Raw genomic sequence first — 23,114 nt, forward strand, 5'->3', positions numbered from 1 at the left:
TAAGGGGGCACAAATATCCTGTCTGTGTCGTAATTTACCACAAAAGCATGTCGTGGATGAAAGACATTTTTTAAGAGGGCAGTTGTCACCATATAGACTCTATCTATGAGAATGTTCCTGTTTCTGAAATAGTGAGTTCTTTTAAGATGTCTCTTGACCTCAGTGATGGGGCAAATGGTAGCCAAAAGGCTTGTGTACTTGATAAAGAGCCTCTTTAGTCAACAAGGGATGCTCCTTGATAGCAGCAACTAGAATCCTGAAAGAATAGCTTCAAGTTACTTTCACGCTTTAACAGATCTGTGATTCAGAAACAGAACAGCCATGTCTCTAGTGTTATCTTTCTTTCCTTAATCCTGTCTAGTTCTATAGTCCTACTTTGTCATCTTTCTGGTTTGCCTGAGGTAACTAACATTAAAAGCTAACACTAAATTACACTGGGAGACTTTTGCCATTTCCTGCAAATTATTTGATCCTTGAAGAAAAGGATTAAATCCAACTAATCTTTGTATCCCACAGAGTACCTAAACATGCACTGCTATACTTGACATGTTTAACTGAGTGCCCTGTTCAATCCCTACAAGAGAATCCTCCTCATGCAGAGCACCCAAAAGCATTAGCCTTATATAATAGGTGACTCCCCCCGGTGTCCTACCCTCGAGGTCATGGAACAGAATTGACATCTAACTCGTGGTCATGCATTCAGATTTCTCTCTTGCCACCTGAACTAAAAGAAGCACACTGTCACCACTAAGAGGGTAAGTCAGCTTTAGCTGAAAGGACAAAACAGTTGAAGTCAGCACCCTGGCAAACCAAACCCACCTGCAAGTCAAAGTTATGTAGAAGCAGAAACTATGTAAAACTATAGTAAGGCAGAGAGAAGTGGAAGGGAGAAGTAACAAAGCTTGATGAAGCAGACATAAAAAGAGAAGGCAAAACAAGAAACCACATATCCCCAGAATGAGAGGCAGAGACTAGCTTCTCAGATTCCTGACAGATCTCCCTTTTGCACAACACCAAACAGCTGGATCCCTACAACAAACTTCTTTGAAGCCAAAGAATTCCTGATTAAAGCACCATTTTTTTTTTCCGAATGTACACCAAGATAAATAAAAAGCTGGCAACAGATAAATCCAAACAGGAAAAAAAAATTTGCACCAGGAAGAAAGTAAAATCTCAGGTTAGCCAAAAAGTTCTCTAAATATGAATCTGACTTATCAGAAAGTACCATCAATACTTACCATATTCTTGTCAATGAAACAAATTAGAATTTAATTGATATTTTCAAAGCAAATTATCAGTGTGCATAAAAAAATTGTCTCTAACTCAGAGGAGAAAAAGCCCACGTGATATATCTTTTCTGGTAACATATTTCAAAATATTTCGTTAGCCTGTTTAAAGCAGATCTTTGTTGTTTGATGTCTGTAATAATCAGTAGTATATTAAATTAAAAGCCTCATCTTTAAAGACAGGCTTCATAACTTATACAGTTGATAGAGGGAAGGCAAAGGCCAGTCCCTAACTGGCCTCTAACCTGATGCTCCTTTCTTACATAGACTAGCAATAGTATCTAGAACCCCTTTTTTTCCTCTAAAGGTCCTTTCTCTGGAAACTGCCTTTGAACTGACTTTCTCTGAACAGAGTTCCCCTATAACAAATCCAAAATAAAACTACAACATGAGCTCATTATCATCTGACAAGTTTGCTTTAACACTGTTAAAGGCCAAACTAACGTTAGAATAATTGTAATTTTGCTTATCTAATACAGATTCTTTTTTTTTTTTAAGATTTTATTTATTTATTCGACAGAGATAGAGACAGCCAGTGAGAGAGGGAACACAAACAGTGGGAGTGGGAGAGGAAGAAGCAGGCTCATAGCGGAAGAGCCTGATGTGGGGCTCGATCCCGGATCGCCGGGATCACACCCTGAGCCGAAGGCAGACGCTTAACCGCTGTGCCACCCAGGCGCCCCTCTAATACAGATTCTAGCATACTTCCTGTCTGGCAAGAAATATATCACTTAAGCCTTTAATTCGTTTAAATCTTACACGCTTATTTACAGAAATTTTCAATGTTACTTTTACTAAAAAGTTTAATGATTATTAGTATTATAAACCCTCAATTAAGTAAAGCTTGCCAATTTATAAATTCTCACAAACAAGTTTAACTGGAATTTTCCATAAAAAATTTGAAGATGTGCCAAAAGAATTTCTGAACTACTACAAGAGGCAAAAGAGCGAAATTACTGATCCAATAATTGGTATTATTCTCCTTAGTTATATTTGACAAAACAAAATTTATGACTAAGAGGGGAATTATCCAATCTCTGTAACAACAGAATCGTTCTTCAATAGTATCTGATTGTGGTGGTGGTTGTAGAATTTACACATGGTGGGGGGTGGCGCCTGGGTGGCTCAGTTGGTTAAATGTCTGCCTTTGGCTCAGGTCATGATCCCTGGGTACTGGGATCAAGTCCCCCATCTGCCTCCTTGCTCCTTGGGGAACCTGCTTCTCCCTCTCCCTCTGCCTGCCACGCCCCCTGCTTGTGCACATGTGCCCTCTCTCTCTGTCAAATAAATAAAATCTTTAAAAATTAAAAAAAAAAAAAATCTACACATGTGATAAAATGACATAGAACTATACACACACATTGTACCAATATTTCTTTTAATACTGATTATTAAATACTGCATTTAATACTGATTTTAATACTGCACTAAAGTTACATAAGATGTAACCATTAGGGGAAACTAGGTGAAAGGTATAGGCCCTCTCCATTATTTCTGTAACTTCCTGTGAGTACATAATTATTTCAAAATTAAAAATAAACAGCAACTTATTACTTTAATAACAAATATACCATCTGTATTTTTTTAATTAACCTAAATACCCTGTTTAGCTGACTAGAAAACAGAAATCTAATCATTTATACATACAAACTTATACTGTCAATAACAAAGTCATTTAACTGACATACTGTCAACTAAGACATTCTATTTCAGGAAATGGAACTTGAAATTGCAAGTAACCAATAACTTGTGATCATTAAGTAATTCCTTGTTTTAGGGAAGAAGACCAGGTCAGTTGATGCCTATGTTAGACTGAAATAAAAATAATATATATATAAAATTTTAATTATCATACCTAAAGAAAAGTACCTTTTTGAGGGTCAAAAAAAGTCAAAGATATTTTTATTTAACTCTGGACTACCACCTTTGGAGGAAAATGACAGTTTATTGAAAAGATGATAAAGAATTTCAAATAAATAAGATCATGCCATCTTTTCAGAGAGGTCTTCCTAGGACAACAGAGTGTATAGCAATTGTTCTTGTCCTGAGTGGTTTTAAACAGTTACCATGTAAAACTAAATAAACATAGGCTATCTTTGACTCCAAAAAAATGGATTTTTCAACCAAATAGATAATATTCAGAACAGCTACTTTCAAGTTCTCCACAATGAGCAATTATGTTCCATGAAGGTAAATGCTGGCTAAATTAGAGGTTGCAAACTATAGTCATAATAAAGCCTCCTACAAAAATTACATTCTAAAGTCTGGACTGATACCTTAGCTACCATCCTGCGACCTCTATACCACAGTTCTGGGTAACATTTGTTCTTGTCTCAGTTTGGAAAAAACAGGACATTCTTCCTCCTCCATGAGGGAGGAATGAGACACAGATATAAATCATCATATGTGTATCATACCACTTTAGAAAACCAACTTAAGCAGTGAAAATAAACTAGCCACCCAACCTCAAGTATAAACATTAGTATGTAAATAAAACAGATGTCTGTCAAAGAGGCTTCCAGATCATGTAATGTAACTATTCAATTGTCTCGATAGCAATGTTAAAAAAAAGAAAATAACCAAAAATGGAGTGAGAATTTGGATTTGTGAGGAAAAAGTGAAAGAAACTATACAAAATTAATAGATCTTTCATAAAGTTAGGTGAGAAGATAAAAAGGTTGGATTAGCAATGGGAATCTAAGTTCAAAACATAAAAATGTATTAACGGCAAAAATAGTGAATTTTAAATTATTGTCTGAATTAGGTAATAATCTAACATTGCCTTTTATTTTGAGGAAAAAAACAGAAGCCAGAGCAACAAAATATACTATCATTCTTTATACAGCAATATGTTTTCAAGTTCACGATTAATTCTTTACTTCTGAAGACATTACTAACAACTGCAACCCTCATGAACTTATAATACCCCACCCTCCTTATCTATGCTAGCATGCTTGTTTGGACTACCAGTAGTTTGGAATGGCTAAGGCACAGGGTCTAGAGTTGATAATGATAAAATATACGGAAGGAGCTAGAACACAAAATACGTGGTATAATATGATAATGATAATAGTTAACATTTATGATATCCCTGAAGCTCATGATAATCCTATGAAGTGAGGGCTATTTACCCCCATTCTACAGATGAGGAAACTGAGGAACAGACAGATTAAAACACTTGCCTAAAGTCACATAGCAAGTAATTGGCAAAGCCAGGATTTAGACATGGGTGGAATAACAGTTTGGATTTATTTGAAAAGCTGGGGAGCCACTGAAGGATAACAGGCAAAATATGGCTAACAATCAAATCCACATTTTGTTTTAGCAAGATCTCTCAAGTAGGAGTGAAAAATGACTTAAGAAAAAATACTGAAAGCAGGAAGATTAGTTAAGAAACTGATGGGAGCAAGACAGAAATGATGAAGGCCTGAATTAAGGGAATAGCATATAATGAAAAGAAGTTAACTGATACAGGTACAAAGGATGTAAAATCAACTTGATACTATGATTGGATGTGGAGAGTCAGAGTGACTCAAGGTTTGACTAAGTAGGCCCAACCCAACAGCTTCACATTTTAATCACACCACTACTTTATCAAAATCTTAAAGCAGATAAATTTAGTCTCAGGTCATCCTCATTTCAGCAACAGCCACAGCATTTGATTTTCCCTTTTGAAAACTGTAACTATAAACATTAAAATTACTGCCTCTTGGTAACTCCACACTAATTGTTTAATATGCATACAGTAAAGAGAGCCATTAAATGTTTTCGATAAACCACATGCAGACCATCACTGAACATAAGAGACAAACTACAGAGAATATGTCCAACTTAGTAAACGTTCTTATCATAATCAGCACTCTAAGTTAAAAAAAAAACAACTAAATGCCCTTTGAATGAATTAGAATCACTTTATCATTTATAAGGAGGGATCTACGGACACCTGTTTTAAGAATCAAAAAAAGTATAATAACTTATAACTTCAAGCTAAATCTATTACTTTTTCTCCTTTTGTTTTATTAATGACAAAAACAAAAACAAAAAAACACCATCCTTATTCCCCAAGTCAAGGATCTGTAAAGTACTGCATTAGAATTACGATAACCATTGGAAAAACTCACTGTAACTTCAAACTTATTACCACTGTAAGGGTAAAACTACGCTAAAGCCAAAGCCTTCCAGTAACTAAATGCTCTTGGAAAGTGTCCAAGACAATGTTATAGTAAATTTCCAACTTGTTTCATCTAAGATCAAGAAAAACAAGTTAACTAAAGCACTGGATTATGCTTAAATAGAGTATAACTAAAAGGTAGACCTTAATCAGTCAGAAAAATCTTCACTCTGTACTTATGATGGGCCAGGAGGGGAGACAGCTGCACCTAGGAATCTTGGTCACATATTAATTAATACTATTTTCAGAAAAATTTCAATACCAATAGCTTCCATTTTGAGCGAAATAGATTTTGATAGAATCTGTTAAAATAATGGTTTATAATGATACTGAAAATCTCTATAGCTTCTATAATGTGGACAGCATATGGTGGTAGTTACTCTGGTTTCCAGTTTTAGCCACTGTTTAGTGTCCTGTTATTTGTGGTTCAGATTTCTTTTTTACAGGTTGCATGTCTCATAAATATATACCAATTTCATATACAAGCAAACGTAAAGGTGCTTTATGTGGCCTATGTAAATGTAGCTATATGACACTCTAGACAAGCTGTGATTCCCACTAACAATTTTTTTTTATAAATTAAAGTTCTATTGAATTGAGAAGCAAAAGGCAACAGTTAAGAGAAAAATTTGGCCAAAATGCAAAGGGAGCTACAAAATTAATTCTGGAAGCCAAAAAAACCTAAATAAAGCAGGTTTTCAAAACAAACCCAACATATTTTCACTGAGCACTTCTTAACCTATAAACATTCACATTTTTAAACAGCTGAATGGTACAAGAACTTTCATTTATGAAAAATGACATCCTAGGATAAATTTCTAATTTCCAAGAAAAATAACTCAAGTTTAAAGATCTGCATACAAAAATAATAGAAGCAAGAGCTGCAAAGAAATGAACCCAAAAGCAAACGTGGTTTTACAGGAAACATGGAAGCTGTCTGCAACATTTAAAAGTGAGATGGACTGAATATAACATACACAAGACCCCAAATGAATAAATTTAGCATAAATATCCCCAATGTCTTCAACATCTACTGAAATAAGCAATTCCATTCCAATAGATACTTGCCACAAAAATTGCCACAAACTGGTTACTTCTATTTTTTTAAAACGATGAAACAATGAGAAATTTGTTGCAATATATTTTATAACTTACCAATAATGAGCTATTAAATTTCTATTAGTGATGCTTCAACTAAGGATTTGGTTAAGAAGAGCGAAATCTGTTCATAAAGCAATGAAAATGAAGCCTCACTAAAGACATTCAACATAAAGCTGACCCCTAAAGGCTCCTTGATGCACATTTGCAACCACAGTATTCATGATATGCAGTACACTAAACTAGCAACAGATTGGTTAAAAACAGTTTGGATTCTCAACTTCCCATAATACAGGCAACATTTTTAGAAGCAATCATATTAAAATAAATGTGTCTTTCACAGTTACGGGATGAAATTTTAAGCTGGACAGGCACCAATGCCCTGATTTTCTACTTTTTTCATAAACCATATGACTTTCACATGCTGACAATGTTTTATGCTTTAACCTGCAGTAAAGGCTTTACATCATTTTAATGCTCAGTGCTTAAAATGCAACAGAATCACCCTCGCCAAATGCAAGGAATATGTTTGGTTTACTTTTAGTGATTTCAACCAGACTACTAGTCAGAAAAAGTTTAATGAAAGCTTTTCCCAGTAAGTAACTTTGCACTTCCATGGAAGAAAACAAACAAAAAGGAAATGTGAGGTAAGGGTAGGTGGAAGAGATAATACTGTTTTATTTTTCCAACTCTTAAACATTTTAGTTTTTATTTCTAAAATAAGTATTGAACATTTAAAAACTCTATATCTTACAGAATATCTTTCAGCAAAAATATATTATGTAGTTACATAGGATTTTCCTTCAGTTTTGGCAAAGTAAGTTTCAGATTAAGATAGAAGGTTAAAACAAAAAAATTATGGGGTCCTAGTCCAAAACAAACCAAAGGTTCGGCTTTGTATCATCATTTTTTATACTCTAAATTTGAGATTTAGAAGACATCAATTTTTTTTTCTATTCAGGTCAATCTAAATATACATACTACCTCACGTTTACAGTCAGCTTATCTGTGTGAATGATCAACTGCAGGAATTTCAAATCAAAGGTTATAAAACATACCATAAACTGCATACTGTATCTCTGTGACTTTCAGTTTTTATGGAATCTAAAATCTAAAGTCCTTTACTGATAGGTTCGAGAATTGGTAAATTTGGAGCCAAATATGTAAATACATTAAGTCTCAACAGTCAAAAAAACAATTATGCCAATTCCTTTAGTTATGTAAAGGTCCATTCCACAAAAAAACTGTCACAGAAGGAGTGCTATTGAAAACCTTCTATTTCAGACTGAAGAAACTACAAAATATATGGTCTTAAATTCTCCTGGTGTAATGTTATTAAATATTAAAGACTGTGAGAAAAAAGAGATGTTGCAATCCTCTTGCCTTTATAACTCTACTTGAAACTTGAGAAAAAATCAGAATTCAAATTTTCCGAACTTGACTTATAATTCAACTAGATCTAGCAACTTAGTTGTGCGATTTTAAAATTAGTTTAATGCAAAGCACTTCAATCCCAATGTGACAATTACCTGTGGCATAAATGCAAAGTAAAAACAAATGCAAGTCCTTTCATCTAATGATGCATTTTATAGTAAAATCACAAAAAGCACAACTATATTAGCACAAACTAAATAAACAGGCACAGGAGGCATCATGCCCATCGGGGAAGACAAATGTAGCATGCCAAGAAAGAAAGGAAAGACTGAAAGGGGAAGAAGGGAAAGTGGAAGGAAGGGAGGGAAGAGAGGTTTCTATACCTGCAGGATCCCAGAGAAATGAACTAGTCACATCACTCTACCCTATTAGATACATAAGGGGTTTAAAGCTTCAGGGTAAAAAACAGCAATCACTTTACACCATTCAACTTTATATAGTATAGTGTCTTTAATGTCAACTGCCTTCCATCCTTCACTCACCCAAGGCTTCCTCACTCTTCCACACCAGCTTTCAGACAAATCCGAGACAGAACAGGGTGGAGTAGAAGAAAAATACAAGCAGCGCCTATCAGCTACTCCCCCCGCTACCAAATAATTTCCAACAGTTTTTCCTACTTAGGAAAATAAGTCTCCCTATCTCAAGATACACAACAGTCATCCTATGTCTTTAGTAGACACACAGAGACGCATACCCATGTCAGCACTCCAGACCCCCACCGCACGCCCCCGAATCTTAAGTAATGTTTAACGCATTTAACACGAAGACGACGAGATACATCTACCTACTGTTTCGGGGTGAGGGTGGGTGGAGGACTCCTTTCAAAGTAGCCCCAATAGTGTAACCAAAACACGGTTCCGGAATAAAATATTAAGAACACTTTTCCTTTCCCACCTATATATGGACTTAAGGATGCAAAAATCCATCTCCACACCACCTCATCTATAAAATTCTTCAGCCCAGAGTTTGGGGTGGAGATTCGTCCAGGGGAAGGGACAGAGGCGGGGAGAAGTGTGAGCGGGCAATGGGACACAAACGAGTTGCTAACCCCAGCTACCCCGCACCACGTCGCCAGCCCAAAGGTCCAGGACCCGGACCTCACGCACGCTTCTCTGCCCAGGCCCAGATAAAAGCTATGACTCCAGCTATCTAACTTCCTATCTATAGACATTTATTCAAGACTAACATATCACACAAGTACACGTCACACAGTTTAAAACACAGTTATAAACCCCAAACAAACCCACACACCTCAAATTCACCTCGCAGTTTCCCAAACTCCAAACAGGAGACCCCACCTCCAGGATTCAAACCTTCCGCCCACAGTAGAGGAAACCAGGAGAAAAGAGTTGGGGAGCAGCCGACGCCTTTCAATTACCGCCCCCCACAAACTGCCCCACCCCACACCCTGCGTCCGGGTTACCCACTCGGAAGCCCCCTGCTTCCTCCCTCCTCTCAATCGGGCCGCTTAAGAGACCCATCCCCAGCCCTCTCACTTACTCCCCAAAACCCCTCAAAAAAAAAAAAAAAAAGTGAAGAGAAAGAAGTGAGGAAAGAGACTTTAAGTAGTCCGGCTTCAAAACCGCTCGACTCACCTCAGAATCCTTGCTGAGTTCTCTCCGCCCGGCACAGCCCCCTCCCCAACGTCCCAGTACGAAGGGCTGAGGCAGGGAGGAGGGGAAAGCGGGAGGGGGAGGGGTGTCTTCCGCGTGGGGCGCCAGTCGGGAGGGGACTGGGGAGGGGTTGAGGCCGGCGCAGGAAGAGGAGAAGGGGGAGGGGAGGCCCCTATCTCCCAGTCTCCCCCTGAAAACCTCCCTTGTCTCAATCACATCAGACTGACTGTCTTTGTCTGGCTGACAACCGCCATATTGATATCAACAGCCCCGCTCCCACCTGCTGCCGCCGGGCGGCCCTGGGAGTTGTAGTTCTTGCCTCCCCTGAGTAAAAGCTCGGGATTCGGCAGCCAGAAGCCCCAGGGAACTACAGCTCCCGGCAAGTCCCGCGCCCGTCCGCCTTCCCACAGGGAGGAGGAGTAAGGGGTGCCAGAGACATGGGGACTACACATCCCAGAATACCATGGGACCCAGGCCCAGAGAGGGGACATGATATCATGCTGGGGTGCAGAGAGAGGATGAATTGGCGGCCGGGATGAATTTGAGCTGGCCGAAGGAGGCGTTGGAGAGGAAAGGGACGGAAAAGAAAGATGACCACAGTTCCCATGATGCACGGAGAGATGACTACATTTCCCATGATGCCCCGGGGAGGGGGCGAGAGAAGAAGGACTGCATGTCCCGCGATGCTCTCGGCGGGCCGGTGGCGGAGATTGAACCGGAAGACGCCCTCTGCGTTTGAGGAGTGGAGTGTCTGGTACTGAACAACCAAAAGTCCAGTATGAAACTGGTGAGTCTCTGCTCCTAGGTCAGAGAGCAAAGGTGATGCCATATCCTTTTGGACTTCTTCGTTTGCACCTTGGGAAGGGAAGTAGAGATTGGGTGGACCAAGGAAAGCTGCTGTTGTTGAAGAGGTTTGAATCCTATACCCCCACCCCCACCCCCAGCTGCTTGGAGAGCTTATCCATCCATTGACGGGTCCCTTTGGTTAGATAAGACGTTGACTCTGTCGTATTTCTTCTACGAACCAAGGTTGGGCTTTATGAGCTAGGTTTGACTTTTCAGCTGCCACGTGAGTGTTGTAATAGGTTATTTAATTCTTTCCATGCTATTAGCACTTGAGTAGCCTTTCTCCCTACCGTTGTTGAGGCGGCTTTTATTAGATCTGAGCGGAGAGTAGGAAATATTGGACAGAGGGTAATCACTTATTAAATTTTGTATTATAGACTCCTAGCTGCCCTAGGACTTCAGAGAAGGACGAAGTCAGGGTGTTATTTTGGAGGATTTGAGTCTTAAACACTACATACTGTGGGCTGAGAGGAAGTGTTAAGGTATTCCCCCCACGGACTGCATGAACCAAGGTTAGAGGAAACATGCCAGCCAGTATACCTGGAGAAGTCTTTGCATCACAAAACCCAGACATTTTGTTTAGAAAAGCTTCTCAGACCTTTAATTTGGGCCGTTTTACTTACCGTGCATAGATCTAACTAGTTTATTCTACCTGTATAGAATTAGTAATAGCATTAATTAGGAGGTGTGAGATGCTGTTTCTCAGCCTTTTAAAGTTAATGTTCCTGCAGCCAAGTATGCCAAGCTTTACTTTCTATGATTTTTATACAAAAACAAAAGGTTTGTTTTCTTATTTGAACATACTTTTCCAAAGTGTGCACACACGTGCGTGTGTACACACACACACACACACACACACACAGTACAGGCTTATACTCTGCAAAGTGTCAGCCGTTTTGTGAAAAGAAGTCAGAGAAAGTATTAAAGTAGATTCAGCTCCAAAACTCCTGCCGTTTAAAACTGCCCTTAGGTAGGGAGAAGGGCACAGATCAGTAAACCTTGACTGTCAATTTGCTCCTGGGTCTGAGTGTGAAACATTTAGGAATGCAGAATTGAAAGTCACTGCCTTGCCCTATAGAAGGAGGCGATTTAATGAAGATAGGAAAGAAAGCCAAAATTACAATTCATTGCAATTCATGGTAAAATAAAAACGTGTTCAGGGTTTGGGGAATTGAGAAGGTAATGGAGTGGGGGAGAGGTGGAAGACCGCTTCCTGGAAAGGACCCAAACTGATAAGAAAGATGAGTAGGCCAGGGCCTTCCATGAAGAGGGTTCAGGTTACAGGTGCAAAAGAGCTTGCACCTAAGTGATTGGAGGCACAGACCGTGCATCCCCAGTGAATGTTAAATCATATTTGGTGAGAAGGCATGCAGTGTGAAACAATTTTTTCCATAAAAATGCATTTGGCTGAGAGTCTCAGAGAGCCAAGATTTACTTTACATATACCTTGTTTTGGCTCATAATATCCTCCTGCGTAATATATTTACAGATGTGGAAACATGGAAGGGAAAAGAGTAGAAACTTATTTTTTCCTTTAAGAACCAAAATATGCCTCCTAGGAAGAGGAAGTGTTCTATCTATAGTCCCTCCCTCTTTACTTTCAATCCGTGTGTTACATATTAAAACTCATTTGGTAGTTGTTAGATCTTTAAAGCAGAATTACCATCAACATAGCAAAGTGGTTTCAAAAACACTGATGCTCACTTAGTAAGTTTTTTGTGTGTCATGCCTCATAAAGTTGAAATAAATCATCCCGTGGCCCAAAATTTTTAACTTTGTATACTGCTTCAGGAATATGTAGTAATGAACCATGCTTTACATTCATATCATGAAACACAGAAGTACATTTTATTGAGCTCGTTCCTGTTTTTGAGATTATGACTTCCCAGAATACCCTCCCCATGCACAATCTATTACCACATCTTGTTGATTGATGCTACCTCTGTTCTTGAATAAGTCTCTTTCTCTCCAGTCCCACTAATACTGCCTTTGTACTGGCTCTTTTCACTTGATACTTGGAATTCAACAATACTTTCTAACTGATCTCCCTGTCTTCAATCTTAATCCCATCCAGTCTATTTACTGTGCATCTCAGAAGTTGTTTTAAATTGCAGAGTTCCATAAAACCCCTCAGTAGCTTCCTTTGCCCTTAGGATAAAGTCTTACAATTCTTACTTGGCTTACTTGGTCCTGCAGAATATGGCCCTGCCTACCTTTCCAGGCTCATACTTACCCCTCATCTCCCTTGCTCTCCTGGTTCCAATTATATTGCCCATCTTCCAGTTCCTTAAACTCACCATACTTTTGCCTCTGGGACTTTAAGTGTGCTGCTTTGCCTTCAGTGCTTTTTTGCCTGCCTTATTTCTTCATATATCTCAGGTCTCTGTTTAGTACTTCTTCAAGGTTTCCTTGAATTGGTTACTCCTGTTAATATGCTTCCTTGGCACATTTTCTTTTTGTAGCACTGCTAGTTATTGGTTTTATGTCTTTCCTCCCTCATATATTCCCAGGGCCTGACACATAGTATGTCACTGAGTAGTTGTTGAATGAATAATCTCTGAAGGATTATCAAGGTTTGTGACTATTGATAAGAAAAATTAAGGAGTGTATTTAAAACATTAAAATAAGCAATATCCATTGGAGTAAAATAATATAATAATAATAATAATAATAATAATAATAATAATAATAATTGCTACCTTTTGTGGAGCAGTTACTGTGTGCCAGGCACTGTGCTAGGTACCATGTAGTGTCCCACTTACTCCTTTGATTTAGGTGATAGTATTCCCATTTTACAGATAAAGTCTGAGCCTCAGAAAAGTGAAATGGCTCAAATTTACACAGAGGGAAAAAGTAGTAGAACCAAGATCTGAATCCTGGGTTCCTTCCTTAAGATTCTTTTCCTTAGTGAGGGCCAGGATTCCAGCACCTTGCAAAGTACCTGGCATATGTTATCTCTTAATAAAAGGAAGCCAGAATGCATACTGGGAGAATTTTTTCCAGGCTGTTTTTAAAATTAGCTTTAAAAGTGAGTTTGATTAAATTAAGATCTTTAAAAAAGATTTTTGGTAAAAAATTAAAGTTTGGAAACTTCCTTGATAATATAAAGGGCTCCATATCAGACCATACCAATTCAGCAAGTGCCCAAGTTAGTTTTTATACTACCCAATTTAACCTCTGTAATAGCATTTATAGTTCTCTAACTTTATACATCACTCTTTTGGTGGCTTTTCACACACCCAAGGGAAGACCACGAATGTCATTATAAAATATTCCTTGGATATCTCCTTCTTAGAAAGCTACCAATTCAAAGGATTTTAATTACTGTCTATAATATTGTGCAATATTCAGGCAGCTTTGTTTAACTGAAGAAAACTTATTGGCACCTTCAGTTAACCAGAATCATTTTTAAAGAACAGGAAAATTAGAAGTGTATCCTCTAAATTAGCATATTTTAGAGGCTGTTCTGTTTTTAGTGTAAATTGAGCCTACCTGGGTATACCCCAATGGCCAATTCGGGAAAGGATAGAAACTAGAATTTATCAGGGTCCTTAGCAAAAACATTGAGGAACAAAAAAATACTGAATACATTGACAAATTGAGTTTAAAATATCATATCCAGGAGTTTAGTCATTCAAATAGAGGAAGGTTAAAGTGAATAAGATAGTAAGAAGTAGTTCAAGAATGCAGCATGTGTCATACTTTCTATGGATCCAGAGATGGAGAGAATCTTCTAGTTTATTAAGTCAACAAAGATTTATTATGCAACCGCAGTATACCCTTGGCATTCAAAGTTTTAATACTTTCCATTTAAACTCTTACATTTGACCCCAAAGATTGATGACAGGAAATTGTTTATGATTTTACTGAGGCATAAATTTGAATATGACTTTAAGATTAGTGATAATCTGGGCCCTGGGTGGCTCAGTCAGTTAGTGTCTGCCTTTGGCTCAGGTCATGATCCTGGGGTCCCAGGATTGAGCCCTGAGTTGGGCTCCCTGCTCAGCAGGGAGTCTGCTTCTCCCTGTCCCTCTCCCCCTGATTGTGTTCTCTCTCTCTCTCTCAAATAAATAAATAAAATCTTAAAAAAAAAAATTAGTGATAATATAGTGAATGAACCTGATTGCCTCAGAACCCATGGCTCTCTGTAGTTATTGTTGCTCTTTTGTTAGTTCTGAAAGAAAGGTCGTTTAAATGCTTGTTATGCTATACTTTTTGAATTTGATGGAGGAAATTATATGCTGTAGTTGTATTTACAAATTTGAAAACCCAGGAAATGTTCTTCAGTGATCTGTGCTCCTTTATACAAAGTGCTGTTTTGGTACTACTGGCTTTTTGGGGAAGGCTCAAACTTTTAACTCACCATTTCTCCTGGGAAAACAGAGCAAAGAAATGGATTCATGGACTGTTCCCAGTGGGAGACAAATAAAACACCAAGTGGAACTGTAGATGATCTCCAAGATCTTTGCTTGAGATGGGCAAATTCTGCCCCAATCATTAGAAAGGGGTGTGGTTATTCCTCACCTTGGATCTGAGAGTGATAGATTATTTCTCTCATTTCCAGAATCGCAGAATGCTTTTGGCTTCTTAGAACTTGGATCAAGAATAGACAATCTCTTGCTATAAATTACAAGCATTCACAATTTTACCAGTGCTTATTAATTCACCTATTATGGTGCAGTTGTTAAAATGTCAACCTGATTTCACTTTTTCTGTTTCTCTTTGCTGGTTGATTAGAGTGCCCTCGTGTGTCTTTATGATGTAATATCATTTCGAGCTTCCGAAAGGTCATATTTTATCACCACCTCAGTATGATAGGTTTTTTCCTTTCTTTCCTCAAACTGAAAAGCAATGTGTAACATAAGGCCAAGTCACATACTTTATTCAGCAGTGCTCTGAAATAAAAATGGATATTTTACTTTGGGGCATTTCAAAGTCATAATTGTTTTTACTCTGAAGATTAGATCTTTTATGCTTAAGGTGGAAATAAAAAAGTACACCAGTAATAGATTTTTTCCAGCAATAACAGTTGAATTGAAAAATATATATATGACTCACAATATAAGCATGACAGCATTAGTGTTGCATATAACTACAGTAGCATATCTGTTTTGTGCCTGGTTTGCTTTGAGCACTCAAATGCCACTGCTGTTGGCTCTGATGATCAGCAAAGTGTACTTGACAGACAAGGGCCAAGAGTGTAGCATGGCATGGAAATCAGTAAAACCCAACATTCTAAATGGAAAACTTGCTCCTGGCTCGCTAAATACCAACAGAGGTCCAGGCATACGTGGCCCCTCAAATCTCCATTATTATTCATTTATTCGTTCAACAAATCTTCCTGACCAACTGTCTCCTCTGTGCTAGGCCTTGCTCGAGGTACTGGGAACAGAACAGATTTACTTCCTGCCTTTATGGAAAGTAATGTCTAGTGGGCTTACTGTGCAATTCAAATAATATTACAGTGAATTTCTGATGTAGAGACATCATCAGGCAGTGGCTCAAGTATTTTTTTAATGTAATGGTCAAATAATGCATTTAATTGTATCCAAGAATATGCCTTCTTAAAATTTTAGTAGTTATGGCCGACTTGCCCACTAGTTTACCATTGTACCAATAGTGTATGAGAATGCATTTCCTCCCCCTTGCCAACAATGCCATCTGTTTCTTTACTCTTACTATGTGTCTTACTAATGCAACTTTCTTTTTCATCAATCCTCACACCCTCTTGTCTCTTAAACTTCAGCCATATTTAGTAAAACATCCTTATAGTAGTGATATATGGATGTGGGAAAATGTACCAGAAATGGGAAACACATTTCTTTATATAAAAAAAAAAAATGGTGTCATAAGAATCTTTAAGAGGAATTTTTTAAACACTCTGTGGTGTTGCTTTGAAAATGCTGATGCATGGGTGTAGTAATTAAGATGGCAGTATTATGAGATCAAATGGATTGGAGAGGCAGCCAGGCCAAGTGTGCATAAATGACAGAGGAGATCCCCCATCATCCCCAGAAAGGGATGATCTGTGAGATGAAGCTAAAACTTGATATATCAGGAAGGACTGAGGAAAAGGTAGATGCCAAAATTTGCAGAGATCATGAAAAAAGGCAAGACTGCAAACCAAAAGGATGAACGGTAATAAGAAAGACTGTAAAGGGAAACAAGTCAGTTTGAAAACCCCTAGGCACTCAGTGATCAAGTCTATGTGATGGGAACTTTACTGTGAGAAAAACAGGAAATTTCAATTGTCCCTGATTGACCATATATCTAAAGGAAATGCCTTGAAGGTCTGAAACATTTAAATTTATTGAAAGCACAACTGAATGAACTTTAGCTCTTTCAAGGATATATAATCAGATAGATGGTGTTCAAGAAGGTGATTTTTTAATAGGAATTGCAAAACGAAAACCCTTTTGGCCCTTAAGGTACAGTTTATTTTTCATCATTCATGTTTATGAAGAGGGGGGAGGTGAATAATTAAAAGGTCTTGCATAATCCATTCCTCAGATTTATGGCCTAAGCAAAGATACTCTTTTCCTAAATACAATATTTCTGCATTTTTCTATTTCAGTGAAAAAGAGGAAGGCATAATTAGATGTTCCAATTTAATAAATCTTCCTTCCCATATGTTTTTCTAGCACGTGGAAATATGAGTAAACAAGCAGTAGTATTAATAATGTAGAGGATATTATTATTATAACCATTACCTTTTTTTTTTTACATTTTTAAAGCAGCTTTATTGAGGTATAATTTACATGCCACAGAATTCATACATTTAAAGTGCAGTGACTTTTAGTAAATTTAGAGTTATGCAACAATTACCACAATCCAGTTTTAGCATACTTCCATCACTCCGAAAAGATCCCTTATGTCCATTAGCAGTCAATCCCCGTTACTACCTCCAGGCTCAAGCAACTGCTTATCTACTTTCTGTCTTGTAGATTTGCGCTTTCTTGTCATTTCATATAAATTAACTACTACAATATGCAGTCTCTTGTGTCTGACTTCTTGCCCTTAGTATAATGTTTTCGAGGTACACCCATGTTGTGGCATATACCGTTTAATAATATTCCACTCTATGAGTATACCACATTTTGCTTATCCATGTACCATTTGATGAACATAAGGATTGTTTTCACTTTGGGGCTATCGTTATGTGGAAGGTTTCCATTTCTAATATCTCCATGTTTGCATTTCTTTTTCTTACATGATTGCACTGGCTAGAACCTCTAGTACAATGTTGAAGTGGTGTGAGCAGACATCCTCTCAATCTTTTCCCAGTTCCCAATCTGAGGGGGAAAGCATTTACTCTTCCGCTACTGCATATGATGTGAGCTGTAGGTTTTTTGTGGATACCCTTAATCAAATTGAGGATGTGCTCTTCTATCCTTAGTTTATTGAGCATTTTTATCGTGAATGGGTCTTGGATTTTATCAAATGCTTTTGGGTGGGGGTATCAAGATGATCATATAGTTTTTGTCCTTTATTATATTAAGATGGTATATTACCTTGGGTGAATGTTGAATGTTAAGTCAGTCTTACATTCCAAGTATAAGTCCCACTTGGTCATGATATATAGTCCTCTATACATATCACCAGAATTGGTTTGCTAATATTTTGTTGAAGATTTTTACATATATATTCACTAGAGATATTGTTCTGTAGTTTTCTTGTAATGTCTTTGGTTTTGGTATCAGAGTAATATTTTTCTCATAGAATGAGTTGGGAAGAGTTCCCTCCTCCTCTGTATTCTGGAAGAGTGCTCAAAGAATTGATATCATTTCTTCTTTAAATGTGTGATAGAATTCATCAGTGAAGCCATTTGGGCCTGGACTTTTCTTTTGGGGCAGATTATTAATTGACTAATTCACTTTCTTTACTTGCTACAGGTCTCTTCAGATTTTCTGTTTGTGCATTACATTTTTTAGAAATTGAAGTAAAATATACACAACATAAGATTAACTTTTAACCATTTTTTTAAAGATTTTATTTATTTATTTGACAGAGAGAGACAGCCAGTGAGAGAGGGAACACAAGCAGGGGGAGTGGGAGAGGAAGAAGCAGGCTCCCAGCGGAGGAGCCTGACGTGGGGCTCGATCCCAGCACCCTGGGATCATGCCCTGAGCCGAAGGCAGATGCTTAATGACTGCGCCACCCAGGCGCCCCAACTTTTAACCATTTTTAAGTAAAGTTCAGTGGCATTAAGTACATCCACATGGTTGAGTGACCATCACCATCCGTCTAAAGTTTATCCATGTTGTAGCGTGTGTCAGAATTTTCTTCTTTTTTAAGGCTGAATGATATTCCATCAAATGTGTACACCACATAAAGCTGCTTTGAACATGGATGTACAGGTATCTGTTCAGATCTCTGCTTTGAATTCTTTGGGATATTTTTCCAGGAATAGAATTGCTGAATCACATGATAATTCTCTGTTTAACTTTTTGAGGAACGAACGTACTGTTTTTCACAGCATGTGCACCTGCACCATTTTATGTTCCCAATAGCAATACACAAGGGTTCTAATTTCTCCACATCTTCACCACTCACCAATACTTGTCATTTTCTGTTTGTTTTGATAATAGCCATCCTAACGGGCGTGATTTTCATTACATTTCCCTAATGCTTACTGATGTTGAGCATCTCTTTCTATTTTTTTAGATAGGTAATGTATTGTACATTGTTTAATTAAAAAAAAATGTGCAAGTTTAAGAGAAAAAAAAAAAGTGAAGAGATCTCCTCTCTTTATCTTCCTCCCCAAGAGCAATCTCAGTTATCAGTTTCCTTTGTACCCTTTAGAGATACTCTGTGGATTTACATTTATGTAACTTCCATCCCTTTTTTATTTTCTACATAAATGGTGATATCCTACCCACACTGGTTTTGCGAATTCCTTTTTCTTTTTTAAGTTAGAAATGTATCTTACCTATCATTTCATATCAATATCTAGGACTTGTTCATTTTATAAAACACTACATACTCAGACCTAATGAATCAGAGTCTGCATTTAGTAAGATCTTGGGTCATTTGTTTTCATAGTTCTTTCATTGTAGACAATGAAATATTTCCAGTGTTCCTTTCAGATATTTTTTAAAAATACTTCTAACAGACACTTTGTATTTTTATTGTCTAACGGATGAGTTTAGAATTATGGATGTTAGGCTGGAAGATATAGTTCTACCCCCACCTACACCCCTCATGACGATTTTGAAAATCATTCATTGTTAAAAGTTTAGGGCATGGTTGTTACTAATATAAAATGTAACATACGAAATTAGTGTCAGCGTATCTCAAAACTATGTTCATACCGTTGCTAGAAAATAAATCAGTTGTACAGTGTTTTGTTGTTTAGGTATGCATAATTTATCTGGCCAAACCTTCATCAATGAGCATTATGTTGTTTCCAATCTTTTGCAGTTAGAAATCATGTTGCATGATAATCTCCTTTGTGAGCATCTCTGGAAGTATATATGTAGGATACATTTCTGGGTGAAATGGATGGTTCAAAGGGTATGCGCATTTTTTATTTCATTTTATTGCCAAAATGCCCCCATAGAGACTTATCAGATTACACTGTCTCCAGCAGCATATCTCAGTGTACCACTACAATATAACCATCAAACTGTCTTTATTTTTTCCTCACTGAAAAGTGAAAAAATGGTCTGTCATTATACTTTTTAAAAATTTTTTCTCCTGTGTGTAAGATGTAGGACATCTTTTCATGTGTCTACAAAAACATCTGTATTTCTGTTTTCTACTCAACTCTTTTATCCCACTTGATCTATTTTACAGTACTACATTTTTATTTTTTGTAGTTTTAGAGTGTATTTTAATATCTTGTAGTATTTGTTCCCACTCATTGCTCTCTACCTTAGAATTTTCCAGACTGCTCTCATTTTTTTTCCACATAAAATTTAGAACTTTAGATGTCCTATAAAATTGAGAATTATTAATTCCCAGTAAAATCTCTCTCATATTTTTATTGGAATCAGGCTAAATTTATAAAATGTAAGGAGAGAATTGACTTATTTCTTTCAACATGTCATTGAGTCTACGGAACAAATGGCTTTTCCTTTATTTAAACCTTTTCTTAAAAATTATCTTTTTTATTGTTACTATAATTGGTATCTTTTCCTAGATAGTTTACATACAAGAAGGGTATATCTTTTTTGTATTCTCTCTACGGCCCCTTGTTGAATTCTTTCTTTTAATTTTTAGTAGTTATTCCGGTGAATTCTCATGGGTTTTCCTGGCGTATAACTTTGCAGATAATCTTTTAAACCTCATTTTTTTCTGTGGTGTAATTGCATTGGCTTATACTTGCAAGTTAGTTTGGAATAGGAGTGGTGCTGGTAGACATCTCTGTTCTATTTCTGACATAAATGGACATGCTGCTTTAAACTCAACATGTCACTGTTAGATCAACTTTCGGCTTGAAATTTTTGTATATTTTAATTTACATGCCATAGCTAACTACTTTCTTGCTCCAGAATTTTCTAGTCACTAATAAAGTGAGATTCTTTCATATAGACCAACAATAAGTCATTTCTTAAGGGGGAGATCTATTTGTGTTGTACTGTTTGCTCTAGGCAGTTAATTATATCTTCCAAGCCATTTCCAGACTTTTGAGAAAACAATGGTTTTTATAACTTAAAGTCTTGGGTGGTGTATAGCAGATTCACAGAAGTAAAAGACTTCTATGACCTTAAGAGAAAATTGCAGGCTTTCCTTGGAAAACAGAACAGCCAGAAATAGTTTCTCTCTCTGTACTTAAGAGACAGGCCTGATAAAGGCAAGAAATGTAAACAAATCGGTCTGTTAAAATAAACATAATTACCACACCAAAAAAAAAAAAAAATCTCTGTGGAAACAAAAAAAGGGTTCAGAGCCCTAGGCAAGGACTTATTTATTTTAAGCTGTATTTGATTCAAGCTATGTAAATCCAATAGGAAGAAACTGTTGATGAACAGCTATGTGATAGTTAAAATTAACAGATAAGAGAAGCAATAACAAAAATCCTTTGTTTGGCTGCATGATCCAACAAATGTTATTAAATGCCTATCTCAAACAAAACCTCCTTGATGCCGTGGGACATACTAAAGATGAGTAAGACATAGATCCTACTATCAGTAACTGACTATTTAACAAACCATGGACACAGTGTATTGTGTATGCTCTGTATGTATGTGACTGTATGCAGTTTTAGTAATAGACTGTGATAAAGGCAGTAGTGGGGTATGTGATAAAGGCAGTAGTGAGGTATGTAAGGTTAGGATTATGAAAGATGTTTTCCAACCAGAAAGTCAAAGTTGCCTATAGAAGTCAAATTTGAGTTGGCCTTGAAAAGTATGTTGGCTGGCAGGTATCTCAGAGGCTAAGTTTTGCGTCCCTGCCATTGGGTCAGGGGTGGGATTGCTGGGGGTTATCAGGAATGAAAGTTAGAAAGGTAGATTGAAGCCACAGTGGTGACTTTGCATACGAGACTTAGTGGTTTGGACAGTAGCAGAATAAGGATATTTAAAAAACATCTATTTCGAGGAAGTTTGGGAACTTTAAAGCTTTACTTTTTTTAAAAGATTTTTTTTAAAGATTTTATTTATTTTATTTATTCATCTGTCAGAGAGAGAGAGAGAGCGCACGCGCACAAGCAGGGGGAGTGGCAGGCAGAGGGAGAAGCAGGCTCCCCAGTGAGCAAGGAGCCCAGTGTGGGACTTGATCCCAGGACCCTGGGATCACGACCTGAGCCGAAGGCAGACCCTTAACCCACTGAGCCACCCAGGCGTCCCTAAAACTTTACTTTAAAGTAAAGAATGTGTAAACACATGGAGCCTATAAATTCATCTGTTGGGAAATCTAGGACAAAGGAGTTGGAAGAACTGTATTTTACACACTTAAGAAAAACTTTGGAATGTGAAATCAAAAAGTGTGATTCACTGCAGTTACAGAAAATATTTTGAAAAGTGAAATATAATCAAAACAAGAATAATTAGGGAGTTTAGCAAATGTGTCAAAGCAAATGCAAAGTCAGAATTTACCTTACTTAGGACAAGATTTTTCTAAGTACTTTATGAGGATATCTCATAAGCAGTAACAGAATTCATAGATACATCAAAAGCTAAAAGGGATCCAGAGAATTCAACAATCCGTGGGACCAGTTGACAGGCACCGTATAAGAACAATACCCAGATAGGAAAAAAGGAAAGAACAGAGACAGTGAATTCCTTGACATTCACCTATATTGAGAAAAAGCTGGGCAAGGGTCCCTTTCCTGCAGAGCTGATAAATGCATAGAATATTCTTGGTTACATCAACAGCTTGGATATAGATAAATCACTAGAAAGTGTGATGCCATCTTCAGATTTTTTTTTCATATAATTTTCATATAGTTAAAGTAGCATAAATTTCAAGTGTGCATGTAGTTTGATGAATTTTTATCTAGTTAGACTTCCATGTATATTCTCGTTTGTGTCTGGCTTTAATTCAACACGTTGTTGACCTGGAAATTTTAAGGGATGGAAACTGTTGACTTGTTGCCTAACCTATGTCACCCATGTATAAAGAGCAACTCCCCAGAGGACTGGCCAACTACCTGTGGGATTACCATCTCTTTGTAGGGTTCTGGAAGGGACCCTGAGAAACTCAGCCTGGTAAAACCTATTTATG

At 37.3% G+C, this 23,114-nt stretch overlaps 2 protein-coding genes across 10 annotated transcripts in view; one reads left to right on the forward strand and one right to left on the reverse strand.

The window, feature by feature from the left end:
• HMBOX1 (homeobox containing 1) overlaps positions 1-9,919 on the reverse strand; it is a 187,135-nt gene extending 177,216 nt beyond the window's left edge. For 4 of the 9 annotated variants that reach the window (XM_026518915.4, XM_026518914.4, XM_026518913.4 and 1 more), the window contains exon 1: positions 9,585-9,898. The gene's annotated coding sequence lies outside the window, so the exon portion shown is untranslated. Of the gene's footprint in view, positions 1-9,584 lie in introns of all 9 variants that reach the window. The other 5 variants (XM_044391168.3, XM_044391167.3, XM_048212135.2 and 2 more) reach the window with 2 other exon arrangements.
• Positions 9,920-10,103: 184 nt separating this feature from the next.
• The window catches only part of INTS9 (integrator complex subunit 9), a 103,545-nt gene continuing 90,534 nt past the window's right edge, over positions 10,104-23,114 (forward strand). The window contains exon 1 of the mRNA XM_026518912.4: positions 10,104-10,389. Within this exon, the coding sequence (XP_026374697.1) occupies positions 10,381-10,389 (9 nt within the window). The 5' untranslated portion in view covers positions 10,104-10,380. The remainder of the gene's footprint in view (positions 10,390-23,114) is intronic.

Source organism: Ursus arctos, unplaced genomic scaffold, assembly GCF_023065955.2.
Source record: "Ursus arctos isolate Adak ecotype North America unplaced genomic scaffold, UrsArc2.0 scaffold_11, whole genome shotgun sequence".
Taxonomy (NCBI): domain Eukaryota; kingdom Metazoa; phylum Chordata; class Mammalia; order Carnivora; family Ursidae; genus Ursus; species Ursus arctos.